The sequence below is a fragment of the Uloborus diversus genome, unplaced genomic scaffold, assembly GCF_026930045.1.
Source record: "Uloborus diversus isolate 005 unplaced genomic scaffold, Udiv.v.3.1 scaffold_805, whole genome shotgun sequence".
Lineage (NCBI taxonomy): Eukaryota > Metazoa > Arthropoda > Arachnida > Araneae > Uloboridae > Uloborus > Uloborus diversus.
Genome location: NW_026559017.1, coordinates 2,406 through 21,127, shown reverse-complemented (window position 1 = coordinate 21,127; position 18,722 = coordinate 2,406). Strand labels below are relative to the sequence as shown.

The 18,722-nt window shown below is 31.4% G+C and overlaps 1 protein-coding gene across 1 annotated transcript; it reads right to left on the bottom strand.

Moving 5' to 3' along the window:
• Positions 1-2,372: 2,372 nt before the first annotated feature.
• Positions 2,373-16,118, bottom strand: LOC129233919 (zinc finger C4H2 domain-containing protein-like). Its single transcript, XM_054867843.1, has 6 exons — positions 15,962-16,118; positions 9,732-9,903; positions 8,834-9,006; positions 7,207-7,375; positions 4,633-4,747; positions 2,373-3,083 (listed from the first exon to the last, which is right to left on the bottom strand). Exons 1-5 carry the CDS (start codon positions 16,018-16,020, stop codon positions 4,634-4,636), a joined length of 687 nt encoding a protein of 228 aa, XP_054723818.1. The 5' UTR covers positions 16,021-16,118; the 3' UTR covers positions 2,373-3,083; position 4,633.
• Between the last annotated feature and the right edge of the window lie 2,604 nt (positions 16,119-18,722).

The window sequence follows — 18,722 nt, the reverse complement described above, 5'->3', positions numbered from 1 at the left end:
TTTATTAAGTTATTATAAAATTAGTGTGTTGTATGAAAAAAAAATGCGGTGCCAAGCAGAATGCACACTTATCTTTTTTCTATCTTTAGTAGAGACTCAGGAATGATGAGGAACATAAAATGGCTCGCTTATCTCTTTCATGCGATCTCTTTTAAAAGAGTTGTGCAATTGTGAGAACACTTGCTTTCTTCCGTGTGTTTTTAAAAAATGAAGGTAAACAAACATAACGTTGCCAACTCGGTAAGAAAAATAAATGACTTACGGTCACAGTTACTTAGTTTGCGATCACCGAGCATTGGTTGGTTAGCAACCGGTAGTAACCACTGACGTCATTAGTTGTCATGTAATCAACCGATCGCTAGCTACCGGTCGAAGTCGTCGAACGTAATTAATGTCACAATATTCAGACAACCCACGGCCTCCGGCATCGAAACGAGTCCCTACAAAACAAGTATTTACAACAGAAGGGTACAACAGTGACAGAATAGGAGGTCATTGTGACCTTCCAAAAATTTCCTTATTCAGCATACTTTGTCTGAAGATCCGGAAAATTTAAATAAAAGAAAGAAAAAAACTTCATTGAAAGTTTATTTTCCGAAATGATGACAGATGTTAAAAATCCATATACGAATTAGAAAACTTCGTAAGTTAACTCTACGGTAAGATTCGAATGAATACGGAGAGGTATGTCTAAAAGGGTCATTCGATTAAACCCAAAATAGCTTTAACAGACCCTATAAAACCTTGTCAGAATTGTAAAGTTTGAACACAAGGACTCTCAAAAAAAAAAAAAAAAAAAAAAAAAAAAAAAAAGCTTTAGGCCCTTGATATCTTAATCGGGCCCAGCCTTCTACATAATTAAATACTACTCGTTTCCGCTTCCGATTCATACACCATCTCTCCGTAGTCAAGCTTAATCATTTACCCTCATGTGCAGGCTCTTAATTAGATTGACAATTTTTATTACTGCGGCTTGTAGAAATCGGAAGATTTTTTTTTTCGTATGATTCTTTTCTTCTAAAAAAATAAATAAAATGAACTGCTTTCGAGAATACCAAGACATTTTTTAAGCAACTTTGTAACCCTTCCACACTCTTACGTTACCCGATTGAACCCCGAGTTGTGACTTACTTTATATGAAAGATCAAATTATATCTCCTGAAAAGTACCAAAATAGCATTCTGGCACCAAATCACCCGATACAGCAAAACTTCTATGAGCGACTACCCCTCTATTACCGACTAATTTTCTAAGGCACTGCTTAGCCTCTCTATCTACACTGTTAAAAATCCCCGTCTAGGAAGATCCCCCTCCCGCCGATCACAGTGGCCCCAAATCTCACTCACAATACTCAGCGCTCAATTTTCCCATTTCGTAAAAATTCTATAAGTTACTCAGCACCAAAAAATGAAGGAATTTTCGGTGACAGAAAACCGAAAGAGAGATAATGAAACAATTTCGACTGGACACACGTCTTCTTTTATTCACGAAAATGGAAATAAATCAAAACAAGAGAGTAGAATCTATTTTTCTAATTGTTTCAAATATTCCTTTTGTGACCCTCTGTTTCATCCTCAAGATTGTAACAACAAGGGTGAAGTTTTTTGTACCCTTGAGAAGTTAAGGTGACACTAACATTATCACGTGGCAGGCTAGGTGCATTTTCTGTCACTGTGGGAGGTTGGGAAGGACAAGTAGTAGTTATTCAAGACTGTTCTCGGAATTCAGTTATTACTTATGAATAGAACAGAGGCATTTTACATTCCTAGGCGAGTTTAGTGGTCAGAATCCAATTTTTGCTCATTTAAACAGGTGAAAGAGATAGGCTCATGCTGTACCCCTGATATGGACTTAAATTTTTAGTTTTTGCTGCTGAATGCTTTACTAGAAACAAAGGTTGGTCCAGAACACATGAGGAATCTGAAGTAGACAAATCTCTTCTCCGTTTGAAGGGAATCAGTTCCTAAATGGAAAAATAGTGTAAAAAGTTCATTTTAAAGAAAAAAAAAGCTTTGATTCAAATGTATCCTTTTCATGATGTTCTTCATAAACTGTAAGCAGGAATGATTTCCGTTAGTGCAATTATTATTATTATTTTTTGTGTTTTCAAACATGATCTCTAAAAGCAACAAACTTCCATTAACAAACACTTTTTCCAGGAACAGAGCAGTGGCTGCTGCAGAGAAGTTTCACATATATGAATAAATTTTGAACTAAAGGCACACATACGGTCCACGTTCTTTAAATGTAAATTAAATGTATACTAGAAATAATACAGTAGACAAATCAAGGACGACTCATTTATTACATGCAATACTTTTATTAATAAATTATTACATAATTTTAAAAAAAATAACAAAAGAGATAAAAGAACTTACAAATTACAGATCAGTATTTTGATGGTACAATACAAAGATGGCTTTGATTCGATATATATACAAGGTGAATTTAAATTTGTAACAATGATTATTGCAAAATTATTTCGGTAACAAAAATTTTAAGTTTAAATTACATTTACACATTTTCTATGTGTAAAAATCAACTGGAATCAAAATCAATACTGTGCAGTTAATAAGAACTAAATAATAAGCATGTACATAACTTTTTTTCTTTGCACTCAATGAACAAATTTAGAACACATGAAAATATGTATCTGATTTAAAAAAAAAGAAAAAAGTTTTACACACAGCAAAAAATATTAAACTCATCCGAACATTTTCTTACTCTTTTTATGAAACAAGGTACTGATTAAAATATTTAACTCAATGAACATGATTTCATGAGGGACTTAACTTCTTTGTGGTTTATACTATAATAAATGCCAAGCCTAAGTAAATTATACTTTCAGAAGTAAATTCTTGAAATTTAAAAAACATGTCGTCAGTCAACTATTAATTCTCCTAATACTAAATATTAAAAACACTTCAAGGCTACAAAATGACTGATTCAACATTAATTTAATTGAAAAAACAAAACATCAATATAGTTTGGCACTTGTAAAAGTACTGGAACATGGGATAAAACATGCAGCAATGACGAATGACAACAAGATGCAGCAGATGAAGAATAGAGCCATGAGAAACCTAAGCAAAAAGAAAATTTAGAAAGTTATTAAAATTCTACTCAAAATGAACTACACACATCACCAGTTAATTATTAAACTTTTCCAACAGGATAGATTTTAAAGGAATTGAATACAGAGCGCGAAAAACAGGGAAATTGTTTTTTCCTCCTAAGGCAATTACACCAGTGGTGCCTAACCTATACTGTCGTGCTAGGCGCAAAAGTTGTATCTGCAGCTGAGTTCAAAATGAGAAATTCCTGGTTAAATTAAAGTTCTGTGCCACTATGCATTTGATTCAGATGAATCTCTTTTGGAACTTTTTTTCCCATTGACAAATAATCTCAAAGTTTTGTATATGGGTAAAATATGTGACAAGGAACCACCTGGTGACAATAACTCAATTTTGACCACTTTTGTGCTTAGCATGGCACTATAGTCAAATGAGGAACCTTCTAACCCAACCTATCATCTTTATTTGGTAGAATTGGTTTCTAAAAAACAGATGAAAATTTTGTATTAATAAAATAAGCATGCAGTAACGATAACAATTATGGATTCATAATATTTGTTCCTTATGGGTGTTTTTTCAAGTTATCTAAAAAAATTAAATATATTTAAATTCTATTTATTTTGGCAAGTGAGATTATTGCTTTTGACACCTTGGGTTAAAAAAGTTTGGTCACAACTTCATTAAACTAATTTTTGGTTATGCACAACGTCACTGCGGTCTGAGAACTTGCTGTTAAGGTTCTTCCACAATATTGCATTACTTCTTCCTAAAACCAAAGCATTTATTGGGGGAAAAAAAATCAATTAAAATAAGGTTTTAAGCAATGCTTCTAACCAGTATTTATTGAAGGATCTGCAGAGAAAATATGAAAATGAATTCTTCATTAAAAATTCATTAATTGGCAAAGTAATCATTGACACTGACAGTACCAGAATACAAAATTTTATTGAAACAGCATCTGATTTATTCTTGTATCATCACTTTAATGCTGCAGTTGGAATTCCGGTGCAGATTAAGAGAGGAATATTCTAAAGCTCATGAAAAGCCATAAGGGAACTTTCAGCAGTATCAACTACAGACGTATATGTAGGCGAAATGGGGTTATCAATTTTAGTGTCAGCACAAAATAAACACTGAAACAGACTAGATGCATGCAAAACTTCACTTGAGAAATCAACTATATCTATGATAACACAAATATATATCACTCATCTTATTAAAACTTGCACTTTAAAACTTTGTTTCGATGCATTGTTGAAAGTAAAGAATTGTTCATTTTGAGAAAACTTTTTAAAGTGAATAAATATTATTTGAAATAATCATTTTTATTTCAAGTTTATCATTTCCAAAATACTGCATTCAAGTTCTATTACTGAGGGGGCAAAATGTTTCTATGAAAAAAGGTTTTCATTATTAAAAAGGCAGAATAAAACAGACACATCAAAAATGAATAAGGAATAAAATGATTTAATCTCACTATGTAATCATAATGGACAATTAGCTATTTACTCTCTAAAACCTTTGATCCTATTAATTAAAAAAAAAAAGTTAGTCATACTTCAATCATCCAACTTTCTTTTCGGCTTCTTAGGATTTCTTGATCTGCTTTTAGCTTTACACAATGGGCAAATAGGAGCATTTCTGTGAATTTGTTGATGACAGGATAAACAAGACTAAAAAATAAAAATACAGTTAATATACAAAATATTTAAAAAACTACTAAATTAAATAAAAAATAAGATGTGAGATACATTATGCAAGGTTTTTACGTTTTCTAAATTTATGCACATTAATATGTATAAGAAGAAAATTTTACAATAAAAGGAGAATAAAAAGTAGCACAAAATTTAAAGTTCTCACTCTTCACACTTGTCAGGGTTCATACTCTATTTGGATGAAAAAATTCCATGACTTTTCCAAGACTTTTTCATGACTTCAATGAAAATTTTCATGACCTCGTTACACGAAGAGAATAGCACTATTTAATCTCAAACTTGGTAATATTTGGAAATGAGCATTAGCAAAACGTCCCACAGCCTCATTGAAGCATACTCGTTGTGGAAAAAACATAAGTGCACACTTAAAACACTAAACTATTCTTATTTGTCTTTATCATATAAATATAAGTAAAGTAAAAATGCAGTGAAGCAAATATGATGATGCTTAAATGTATGATTTTTTTTTTTTTAAACAGGCAGAATGATGTTGAATGGGACAAAGGTTGAATGAGTCATCATTAAGTTTCAATAAATTTGCTTCAAAAGTTACCTTTTAGTGTCAACAGTGCCTTTAATCATCCACATAACTTGACAGTATTTTGGTTCTTTAAATTTAAAGCCACATAGTTTAGTTCTTTATGTTTCCAAACCAGATCTTTTTTGAAAAAAACATTCAGTAATGAATCAATCTTCTGATTCAAAAGTATATTTGTTTTATTTACAAATTTGCATTTTCAAATGCATATAAATTAATAGGTAAAGAAATTTCAGAACACGTTTAATTCCCGACATTGAACGTGTAGCAGCGGGTCGCATGGATTAGTTTTGCGTACCGTATGTTGGGCACTACTGTTTTAGAGCATACGAATTCCTCTTTTTCTGTATTCTGTCGCCTCACTTAATATCTACATTTTCTAAAACATTCAACAAATTAAGATAAACTCTGAAAAATTTAATAATAAAGTTCTTACAAGTGATGGAATCGAACTTGCATGCAACTGAATTGCTTTTTTTGAGTGGCCGTGGTAAACTAAGAACGTGAAATTTTGCTACTACAGAATATGAAACATAAGAAGTGTTGAAAATAACAGAAAATTCAAAATAAATGATGTCCAGGCAGTAAAATCACATCGCAAAAAATGGCAAGCGGCTGCAACAGAAGTGGATGCAATGAGATTTCAAAACTCAGATTTGATTTTTTGGATCATTCAATTTTCCACTTGTAATAGCATTTATGTGCTATACTGTTAAATCACTCAAGATTTCTAATGCTCCTTTAGTTACTGTTCCTTTCTCTTTGTCCAGGACATTTTTCCATAACTTGAAATAAATTTCCATGACTTTCAATGAAAATTTCAATTTTCCATGACTTTTCCAGGTCTGAAATTCTGTTATTTTTTTTTCCATGACTTTCCAGGATTTCCATGACCCGTACGAACCCTGACTTGTGCGTTTTTTATATCAAGGGCTATTATTTTTTGAAAATTTTCTTTTATGCTACCCACTTTCCTGGGATGATTCTTTAATGAAAATTGAGAAATAAACAGGAAATAATCAGTGGAACAGGTTTTGATTGGAAAATATTATGTATTCATTCATCAGAATGGTCATCAATTAAACACATTGATGTTAAAGTTTTTAATCAAAACTGACTGCAGTATTTGGCAACCGAATAGTAAACAAATTTAATTATTGGATAATTGATAAAAATTAAAATATATATATATATATATATATATTGCATAAAAGTTATAAAAGTTACAATATAGTATTGCAGTACAAAATATAATCGAATTCTTACTTATTAACTTATCACATTAAAAGTAATTTTTAATGTAAAAAAAAAAACCTCAATTATTAAATTAAATTTTTGTTGCTTTTCATTTTTTTAAAAATTTAATCAGTTACCGAAGGGCAAGCAGAAAATCACATCAAAAAAGTGTAATATTTTAAACAACTTTGTTTGTATTTGTACGTAATTTAAGTACAATATTATTTATTTCTGACATGGATGCCTCACTTGCCAAATTGATTAACTCCATTAAATAAAAAATCAAGAAAAGTGATGAAGAAGGTTGTGTTACATCCATAGCAGTGAATAGGCCCTCATGTTACATTTTCTGCCATCACATGGTCAGAAATGTACTGAACCAAAACTTTAAATATAAATTCACATGCTAAGCTTTGTTTCAGCACTATTGATGCAGAAATGAGGATTTTTCTAAAAAGTGCAGTTAATCGATTTGGCAATTGAGGCATCCACATAGCATGTTTTACCATGATTAACTAATTACTAGGGTACCCCCTCGAGTCTAATAAGGTAGGGTTCCAATCGGTCACACCTAAAAATCTCCTAGCGCAAAAGGCCCTTAAGGGCTCATTTTTCAATCCCTAGAAAAGAAACCGAGACATACTTTCATCGGAGGAGGTTGCTGCCTGAAGGCGGCAGGTTGAGGGCGATCCTGTAGTGGTTTGCTACGACCCGCTTGCAATTGCTGATTTGAAGCGCTTGCAGACAAAGATGAGGGCAAAGACTGCTCAGGAATTTCAGTTTGCCATTCAGTCTTTTGTTTCTCAAAAAACCTAAAACAATAATATTTACTATTACCTTTACATTGATATCAAAATTATTTAATAAATAATTTTGTTTTATTATAAAAGCTTAAATATATTTGAGCTGGATATGGGAAAAATTATGAACAAGGTAAAACTGCAAATTATTTTAATAAAGGATTTAATGTATTATTATCGTTAAATAGTTTTAATAAATTTGGACTGCAATATTCAGTTAGTACTGAAAGATATTTATTAATGCAAGATCAAGATGAGTATTTCCTAAGAACAATGAACTTTCATGACCGAGTTTTCCTTAAAACAAATTTTAATAGGAAAGTTGTACTTAAATAAATATTTGCCAAATGTCAATGTTAATTCCTGCATAATAAACTGAATTGTGATGCTTTTTTTTTGGAAAGAGACTGCAGCATAATATTTACATTAGTCAGGAGTCTAAACAGAGGGGTAGAGATTTGGTATCTTATTATAAACAACATTAGTTTCTGCATATCTAAGTTATCACCAAGGGACAAAAAGGGATATAGTCAAAAGAGTTAAAAGAATATACCAATGCCACCCACCCCTTTTTCCTTTTGAAGTGTTAGCCTCTTTATTTTTTTAGTTATTCATACTTTGCAATTTAAGTGTTTCTCCTCTTAATTATTTACACTTTTCACGAAAAAGTATTCAGGGAGATAAGTACTAGCATTAATAATATATATTACTCAGCACTATTTAAAGATTTTTACTATACACTTGTAACAACTGCTATTTAAGATAAAATCAGAGATGCCTCGAACACAAGTTTTTCGGAGAGGGAATTCTTGATTCATGGAATGGAACTTTGAATTTTACTAAATTATGAAATATGAGCATGTTTACTCTTGCAGTAAATGAGATGAAACATTAGGCATCATCAAAAAATAGCAATTTTGTACTGAAGAATTCAAATTTAATGAATTTTCAGACAAAATTTGCTGAATAAGGACATTTTTTGAAGGTTATAGTGAGCTCCTATCAGAGAACCTATGGATAAAACCTTATCAAATTACTTGAAAGTTTTTCTCTGGTATTCTGCAATTTGCCAATAACCCCCCTCCCCCCTTAGAATTCCACGTTAGCTTGAGAAAAGTTTCATCGCTTGCACATGAAGATCAAATTCTTGTTAAGCTATTTCTGATATATGTGGAATAGTTCTATTTGAGAAAAAATTATATTGATTTTATGCTACAAATTCATAAAAAACGACATCAAAACAAAAATCTAATGAAATTTTAAATAGATTATAGCAGCAAAATAATACTACTATTTACAGAAATGATTTGCTATTGCCACAATTTTCTACTGTTAAAAGTTGGGGTTCTGACATTTCTCTGTCTCTAAGTATGTATTTTTTTCAATGAAAAATTTTATATACATAAGAAATTCTATGATTTATTCGGCTTTGAGTTCAGAAAAATCAAAAATAAATAAAACTGCTTATACTCAGGCTTAAAGTTTTCATCTTCTTCATGTAATTCAGGCAGTTTAGAGAGTCCAATTTCATGCCTTAACGAATCAACAAGGTCTTTCAGAGGTTTAAATTCATGGTGCAGCTGTTTAGCACTTTCTAAATGTTTATTTCGATCTTCTTCCGACTGTTTAATGACATTCTCCATCTAAAATTAAAAACATCACAATATTAGCAGATTCATAGATCTTTTACAAATACAATATAAAATACAATTTTCGCAATGGGTAATATCAATGGAAAAATACACGGTAGTACTACTTTGTCTAAATGCAGTAATATTTTGTAGAACTAAGATTTAGAACAAAATTTCTCACTCTAATTTTAACAATGGGTGAGACTTTCTCACCCACTCTTTTCTTCTAATGGGAACCCTGTGTAGGACGAAAATTTTTCTTTCATTTGAGGAGGGAAAAGGAAATAGCAAAGTAAAGACCGAATCTTAATATATGCATTGGCAAATAGAGAAAAAACTACTGAACTTACTTTTTTTTTTAAAATTAATCAAATCTGCATTTATGCAGTTCAAGATATTTAGATTTTTTTTTTTTGCTGGAAGGGGAGGAGGCAACTCTACAAATTAATATACTGGGTGATATTTTTACAAGGAACACCACTGGAATATATACAAACTAATTTTTTTTTTTAATGAAAGTGTGAATAATTTAATGATTATGACAGTTACAAGTTTTCCTAAATAGAAGTCACGAGTCAATTATTGCAAAAGTCAAATTCAAAAATAAGCAAATAAAACAAATAAATTTATATATCCTTGTTGCATTTGTAATACATCAAGAAAAAAGTCAGAGTAACCACAGTACACAAAGTTCCAATTTTAAAATTGGAATTATATCAATGGATTTAAATACTCACAACATTGATATCAGCATGAATCTGTCTCAGTTCTTCAACATGAGCCATTTTTTCTTGAAGCAACATTTCCATTTCATGTCTGTACTCCATTAAGCATTTTTCTTCACTTTCAGTGGCATCCACCTCGTGTCTCAAACGGGACTTCAGTTTCTCCAAATGGATAGTGCGGGTTCTGAAACAATGAATGATTTTACAAATTGAAAATGCTTTAAGAGGAATTTCAGTTGAATCATTCAGGTTCATTTCTATACTTCATTTTCTAAAAATAACTGAAATGTAACAAAATCAGTTCATGCAAAATGTAAGAAAAAAAAAGAAAAAAAAAAATTGAAAATTTTACAGAACTTTACTACGAAAGAGAATTTTATTTTCAACACTATACTCATTTTAAGAAAAGCAGCTCAAAGTGCAACTTTTTAATTTCTGGTTTCAAGTCCTCATTTTTTGACGAGAATTGCACCATTGACAAATTTGCCCCTTAACTTCTCTCGTCATGTTCACAAATGTGCTACTAACACACATGCTTGTATTCTTCAAATATTAGTAGATCCTAGAGGTAAGGCTTTGTAGAACTCTAAAAGCCCCAATTCTCAGAAACTTGATTAGCATGTATCACAGGTCTGCAAATCAACAAGCTCCAACTGTATGCTTTTAGGAGCTTCATCAACAGAAACTCTAAAAGGGTCTTCAATTAGTTTTATTTATATGCAGGGTTGGTATAAAAACCGTTTTTTTGAGGGTGGGGGGGGACCTTTTTTTATGTGGTTTAAACCGAGTTTATTTGGTTTTCATTACTTTTTTAACGTTGGTATCAGGGCCGTATCCAGAGGGGGGTGGGGGCTGACGGGCCCGCCCCCCCGAAATGTCTTGTACCGTAAAACAGAAGAAGGTTTTTTTTTTCTTTTTTAAATTCTTAATGCCAGAAAAGAAAAATGACAAAGTTTTTTTTTTTATTCTTAATTTTGTTACTATTCAAAATTTATAATATTTTGAAGAAATACAGAAAAAGCAGTTCTAGTTCTCACTAGCTGCAAGGCACACTTGAAATTTAGACCTTTAATTAGGACTTCCTGCTCTCTTTCCCAATTCAATTCAGGGCAGTCCAGGGTTAAGACAGACCCTTTGTCAGTTCGGTAGACTTTTCAAGTCTACCAAACTGACTTCTGTGCACTTCCTCCTCCAGGGGCGTGCACAGAAATTTTGGGGCTGTCACAAATGCTTTTTTTGAGCCCCCTCCATATTGTTTACCCATATTTTCAACCCTAGGCTTAAAAATATTGGGCCCCATTTAAGCTCGGGCCCGGGCCAACAGGTGTCCCTTCTCCCCTCTATGCACGACCCTGCCCTCCTCCCCCTAAAACTCTTATAAAACTTACACTGTACTGATTTCGAGCCAGGGACTCCCCAAAGGCTGGGCCCCTAGTTTCCGATTAGGCGAGTATCTTGTTACCAAGATGTGCCAAATTCAGCTCCTTGATACATCCTGAGTAAAAAATGCAAAAATCACGATTCTCGCGTTTTTGTAGCATAATTTTCAAGATCATTTTTGTCACTGATGTTTCTTGTCTTGCATTTATTTAATGCTGAATTCAGTATCATGGAAGTTCTTTTGTTATTGCTTGTTTTTTTTTTCTTACTTCTACTGCATACTGTTAATACTTGTAGTATGAAAAAAAAAAATAACACTTACTCTACTCTCTTTCATTTTCTGCACTACTTGTGATTGAAAAAAAAAGCTTTTTTCGAGAAATATTTCGTTGCATTTATTTTTAACTTAAAACGGGTGTGTCTTACAAAGTTATAATCATTTTGTAAGACTGCAATTAACTTCTGAAAAGTGTGAATAAAGAGCTTCAAATAATTTCAACTGTTCGAAAGTCTTTGAAAATTATTTAAGTTTTCGAAATTCCTTGAAAAGTTCTTCAATTTTGTATCTTATCAAGAAAATAAAGTACGAATTGTCCAAATGGCTAGAATATTACTCTTCCGTTCTTATTTTCTGAATGTCTACACCATTTCTTTTAAACTATTTTGTACAATTTTCATACTGTAGGGCATTTAATGAAAAAAAGGGGGGGGGTAGGAGGAGCAATCAAAAACAAATTTCACTAAAAGCCGATATGAGCAGATGACAAAGTGCTTCTCTTTTCTGCTCTTTCGTCTTTCCTCTCTGTCCATTAAGTTCCATGATTTGTCGAACAAGCAATTTTTATTTTGTTTGATCTTGATTTGCAAAAGAATGTATAACTTTTAAAAGACTTTGTTTGCCTATTTTTTTTTTTTTTTTCATATTTTTGTAGTCTCAATTACCCAATATAAGGCCTCAAAATAAAGATTTTTTTTTTCGAAAATTTCTCGGGGGGAAAACCCCCAGACCCCCTGAAATTATGGATGTTCTACATCTGACTTAAAGGGACACTCTCCTGTTATCCTTACCACTACAAGGTGAATAAGAAAAATAATAAGAAATTAAAATAACAACAGTCCAAACAGTGGAATCATTAAAAATCGAGACAAAAAATCTTCTATGTTAACATTTTTATGCATTTGGTGTGTCTATATATACTATATGAGTGTGTGTGTGTGTTAGGGCAATGTGCTAATCCGGGCCCGTCCCGAAAAAAATTTCTGGATACGGCCTCGGTTGGTATATTTGTACCTAATTTCTTCTTAATTAATTAAAAGTAAAATCTCGTAATTTCATTTCCTCATATTTAGAGATTTCTACATACGAGAAGACTGTTTGAAAATCTTTAACTATTATAAAAAATACAATACATAAATGGGTCTTGGTATAAATCAAAGAAATAATTTACTATGATAGTTCAGACATAATTAATTAAAAATAGCCAAGAATTTAATCTTGCAAATGAATTTCCTCATAATCATAGCTATCTAATATAAATAAAAAAGTAAAATTAAAATCACCCATTCTTTAACATGGAAAACTAGTTTGTAGTATCTACACATGAATCGCACATCTGATGTACATAATACAACTTCAAAAATCAAGACCAACGCACGTATACTTTGTTTAAAGATTTGAAAAAAAGTTACAAATCATGTAATTTATTTACCTAATGTATCAATGACAACAGTTAAAAACAGGACAAGTAGGTTTTAAGAAAATCATTATGTTTTCCATTGCAGACATTTTTTCGGGTTTAATACATTTAGGAATACAATTTTTTCATCAAAGAAAAAAATTTATTTTAATTAAAAACCTCAGAGCTAACTTTCAATGAAAATACTTTTTTAACATATTTTAATAATAAAGACTGTCATAAAAATTTAATGTTTATTGATTCTTCCACCATTCATACATGAGACTCCTTTTATTATATTGGGATCAAAAAAGTTCTTTGAAGGCTGAAAATTTGGCATAAAGATATTTTTATATGAATGTTTTCTGTTTTCAAAATTTTATACATTTTCTTTTCTTGCACTGACTACATCCTCTATCGGGGATGCCAAAAGTGTGCAGGTATAAGCGCCATTTTATGCCTACTCTAAGTGTTCTTGGACTTCTTCAGTTATTTTTTTTTCTCTTGTCATTTAAATATTCAAGTATTAAGATATTTTTACACTATGCATCGTTACAATGGTACATAATATAGCTCAATAAATCTTAAGTAATCAAGTAAATTAGGTAGTATATCGTCGCCTCAGAGCAACAGTAAGGCATCTAATCTCAGGAAAAACACTATGATATCCTACTGTTGTTCTGAGGCGACAATATGAAATTTTGGTTGAAATATGCTTTTTTGACTATTTTGAAATGCATAAGACTGAAAAATATTGATGCTAAAAAAATTATAAAAGAGCTACTTGGATTTTTTCCCATATAATTTTGAAAAACTTAGTTGGTTTGCCTTGTATATTATGTACCTAATTGGAAAGCTGCATAGATTTAAAAAAAGAAAAAAAGGAAATAAAAAGTATTAGCAACTTGCATTACCTACCTTAAAAAATATAAGTTTCTAAATTTATTAAATCCGTATTTTATCTATAAAGCTTTGCTAGTTACTTTGCATTAATTATAATTTACTCTTTGCAATTATATGTAAAATTTATGAAAATAATTGGGGGAAAATAATTAAATTTTTCAAAAACACCATTTAAAAAAAAATCACATGGTTTTTTAAAAACCAAACAATTCTGTTTGTATATTTTTTAGATCGGAAAGTATTCATTTGTCAAGTAGTAAGTACAAAAAAAAAAGGTAGATTTGGGGGGGGGGGGGGGATTATTGTGTTTATTTTGAAAAAATATGTTTATACTTGCACTCAATATGGTTTCTTTTGCGTACTATTTCAAAAATCACAGGAAATATTGGAACTCGAGAGCTGACATAAAAATATGCCGAAATTGCAAAACAATGCTTAAAATTTCTTGACTTTCACAAGCATGTAATTGCAAAACTTAAATCTCGCGAAATATTTCAACATTATATATTTTATTAACTTTTGGTTCTGTTCCTAAAATTGGGCAAATATATTTTTCTGCTCAGGAGATCATTGATATTTACCAAAAATAGTACTTTTATACTAAATTATGAATTACCTCTTTATGAGTCATGAACCTAATCTTAGCTTTTGATGCACGGTGTAAAAAATTACGCTTATTTGAAAAATAATAAAAAGGTGAATGTTTGGTACTTATTCTTTTAGAAATAAATGAAATGTGTAATGCAAAAGTTTTGGCGCCGGTTAATAATGAAATAAGTATGGTTTGCATTATCTTGCAGAAGTAGAATTTTAGAAAAATATAAGTAACTAATCAATTCGACCAGTAACTAAAAAATTTCACTGGTCCACACACTTTTAGTTGTCGTTCTTGGGTTCTCGTTTTAAAAATTGAAAAATTAAAGAAAAAGACAGTAATATGTAAAAACAAAATTAACATGACAAAGGAAATCACTTAGCAGTTTTTAACAAACATGGCTGAGCAAATGGGGAAGATGAAACAATAGGCATCTTTCTGTTCATCAATATTGGTCAAGGAGTTAAACCAACAAAATCTTATCTATGGTTGGTGAACAAAAACTACTGCTGTAGACAGGGGCGGATACAGACTACCATTTTAGGGCGGATCATGCTGAAGAATGCCCCCCCCCCCTCTGCTTGGGTGTCAATAAAAAGCATCAAATTGACCAGCAATAAAGCACTTAATGGGGCACAAATGTTACAAACCATTTTTATACGCAATGAAAAAAATAATATTTCAAATATTCACTTTCAAAAATAAATCAATAAATTTAAAAATTACTGAAATTGTTCACATTTCATTCAAAAAGTGCTTGAACACAATGTTGATGGATAGATATTATTCTCGACAGTTTGCGGGGGGGGGGGGGTGTCATTACTTTCCTCCCTGTATCTGCCGCTGGCTGTAGAAAATATCTTTTCATGCAACTAAAATCTATCATTGCAAACAAAGTTACAAGCTACCCAGCAGTTACTAAACATTATGATGCTTGACATTTTTGGGAAAAAAAAAGAACAGGAACTTCACTGTACTGACTACCAAAATTTATATTCTGCTGGTTTGTTGAAACTTTTTTTGGTGTCAGACCAGCAGATTACTATTAATTTCGAGCCTGATCTTGCATCTTCCAGAAAATTATCATGAACAGTTGGCACGAATAAAACTTAATTAAAATTGTGTGGTCACAACTTATTTAAGTATATTGAAAAATATAGTTTCAATAGGGGAAAGTGGCTATTAATTTTAAACAGCCACTAATAAAACGGTTTATCCCCAGTTTCGCCGACGTTTTAAATTTCCTCCCCTCTTTAATATATCAAAAGGTATGATTGATATTGAAAAACGGGGGGGGGGGGACTCCTCAGCAAAACTGAGGGGACACCAACAAAGCTGAGTATACCGGCTACTTACTGACAATGAATAATATTTTCTTGTTTTCAAGTAAACTTTCTTTTTTTTTCATGTTGTTTTTACAGAGTCCCGATAGTTTCAATTACTTGTTTTCTTACGTCAGGGTAGTATGAATTTCGTCGAACAATTAACATAAAATTGAAAAGTAGTGCATGAGCTTTCATGCAACTAAAGCCCTGCTTAGCATTTCAAGCATTGAATGACTTTCAAACACAGATAGTTAACAATAAAATGATATGCAGGAAGCTAAGAGAGCGTACATCCATTAGGATTATCGATCCACTAAGCATCAGTTCCCACAGAAATGTAATACTTCAAGGCTTAAAATTTACCTTATTTCTTTCAAGCATTCTAATTTACTCATTACTGTAGCATCTTCTTCCATTTTCATTTTAATTGGAAAACAGTTTTAAATTGATTTTGAATGTATGAAAACTATTATTTGTATACGAAAATCGCGAAAACACGAACAAAGTGAAGAGCAGACGAAACTGCTGCCATAGCCATATAAAAAACTTTAACGAAAATTGTTGAAGTTCAAAAATTTCACGAGAAAAATGTATCGAAATAATTTTTACTTTTGTAGTTTTTTCATCATAGATGATCTTCTGTCTCAAGGTAGCAGGCTATCAACCTATATGGATGAGTATACATTCATATTCCAATGCGTATAGGATAGAGTGCCTATAGGGACTCTAGTATAGGAGAGAAGAGACGGAAGAAACATTTGACTTGAGAGAACTCTCAGCCTAGACGCCAAATGTAATGCAATATAATGTGCCGTTTATAAACAGAATGACAAGCAAAAAAGTTTAAAAGTATCAAAAATGGCGACTGCTGTTGTAGCTCAACCTCAAGCTTTACCGGAAAATCCTAGAGATAAAGCTCTTCAGGATTACACGAAAAAAATATTGGAGCATAAAGAGATAGAAGCTCGTTTAAAAGAAAGTAAATATTTTTTGCTTAGTTTTTTGATCTTGTAGTAATAGCTAGCAAGCTTCTCCAAACAATAGTAGAACGTTCATGAAATGAGGATGAATGATAGAAATTGATTGAAATGATTTGTTTTATATTATTTATGCAATATATTTTTTCTTTGGAAAAATGAAATAAAAAAATTCTATGCAATGGGCCATTTCGCAATTGTTGAATGTTGTGGGTTCTGCATTTCACAAAATTTGATCATGAATATTATTACATCAAGTTTTTGATTTAAAATTCTTTTTTGCCAGTACAGAATTGATCAGTGAACCCCCTATCTGATGGGGCACTTTGTTTCACTTTTCAACATTTCACTTTATATCTCATCAAAAAAATAAATGAGCAGTTTGATCTTCCACCATGAGTTTCATTAAATGCAGTTAGCCTTCATTTCATGCGAATTTGATTTTCCACAGTTAAATGCTTGATGCCTTTATTTTGTTAATGAGAGAGTTTTGATTTTATGCAGATGCAGCGTTGCAAACAAATCTGAAATGGCAGATAATGTGCAGTAAACTGCATTGTAGCGAGCTAATAAATGAGCTTCGGCTATTGTGATTGGTTTTAGAGCTCATTCTCAGAAGTTTTAAAACTGATACAATTCACAGAGCTTGCTAGACTACTAGCTCTTAGAAGCGACAAAGGCGGACCAAACCAACAAGGCTACCGTTGATGACACACAGCCTAAAACGAAACTAATGTCATATACCCCCTCCCCCCCTTGACGACTTTCTCCTGTTGGCGCCAAGAAAGCATTGCCAAGAAAACTATGTATGATGACTAAAGACAGCCCTAGTATTGTTATTTAGAGCAATTTTAAATATCTCTGTAAAATAGAGAATTAACTACATACTGAATGTTAGATTTAAAATTTCAAAACTATTTTATTACCGTATTACTATAGTACTGCGTTAGTTACTTTCAAATACTTAAATATGTTTAGGGTATAAGACCCTATAAAAACCGGCTATTTACATACTATATTAACTTTATTAACTAATATTAAACAAATTAACTTAGGGATATTATTTTTATTTAATGAACTCTGAGCCTTATTCAAAGCAAGTTTAAAATAACTATTTCACTTATTAATCAAAGTGCGACAGCAATATTTTATGATTTATTTTTTTAATGATAGTTTAAGATTTATTTTAATATAATTTCAATCTTTTTATAGATATATATTCCCTATTCTGTAATAGTCTAAAAACAAAATTATTATACTATAAATTAAATTACTTTTTACCAAAATACCGCACAAGTGTTTTTTTTCTTTTCTGTTTTTCAAAGCCGAAAAATGTGTCCAGTTAGCGAGAGTAGAGTTTTCGGGGTTTTAATGTTGATAATATATTGCTCTGAAATGCTTAAAAAGCTGTAAAACTTACTTTTTCCATCTCCAATTTAGAAATTTCCCGGGGTTAGACCTGCGGTATGTCCCCCACCCTACCAATATTTTTTTGTGGATAGGTGCCACTGGGATGCAAGTTAAGTGCCCTTCCATGCAAGTAAAGTGCCCTACTTTATATCAATGCCTAGCCACGGCACTGCACGACGACTTCCCCCCATAATAGAACTGTAAAAAAGTCCCTCACTGAAGACAAGTGACATAATCTAATTGAACAAGAAATTTTGTGTACAATTCTTAGATTGACTCTGAAAATGCCATGACACATATTGTTTGTTTGTATAAATAGGCAGTTCTCAAAAGGTGGGATCAAACACAGACCTCAACTTTGAAGCTTCAACACCAAATAACTTTCATTTTAATTAACTCACAAATTTTTGAGTTAAATTATAATACTGTATAGAGACAAGAATTGACATAAATTATGGAAAAAAATGCTCTTCAAATGCCCTTAAAAAATATTTTCTTTGCTAAAAGGCACAATTTTGGACATACCAGAACGTTAACTGAGCAAATGTACCGTTAAAAATTTTTTTTTTTATCTCCATACGTTTCAAAAAAAAAATTAAAGGTATGAATCTTACACCGAATAATTTTTTGTTAATATTTTACACAAATAACAAAAGTAAAGAGATTATTTACTTTGTAAGCCATTTTAGAAAAAAGTTAAGTTTAAAATTTGATGCATGTCCAAAAGTTACGATCTT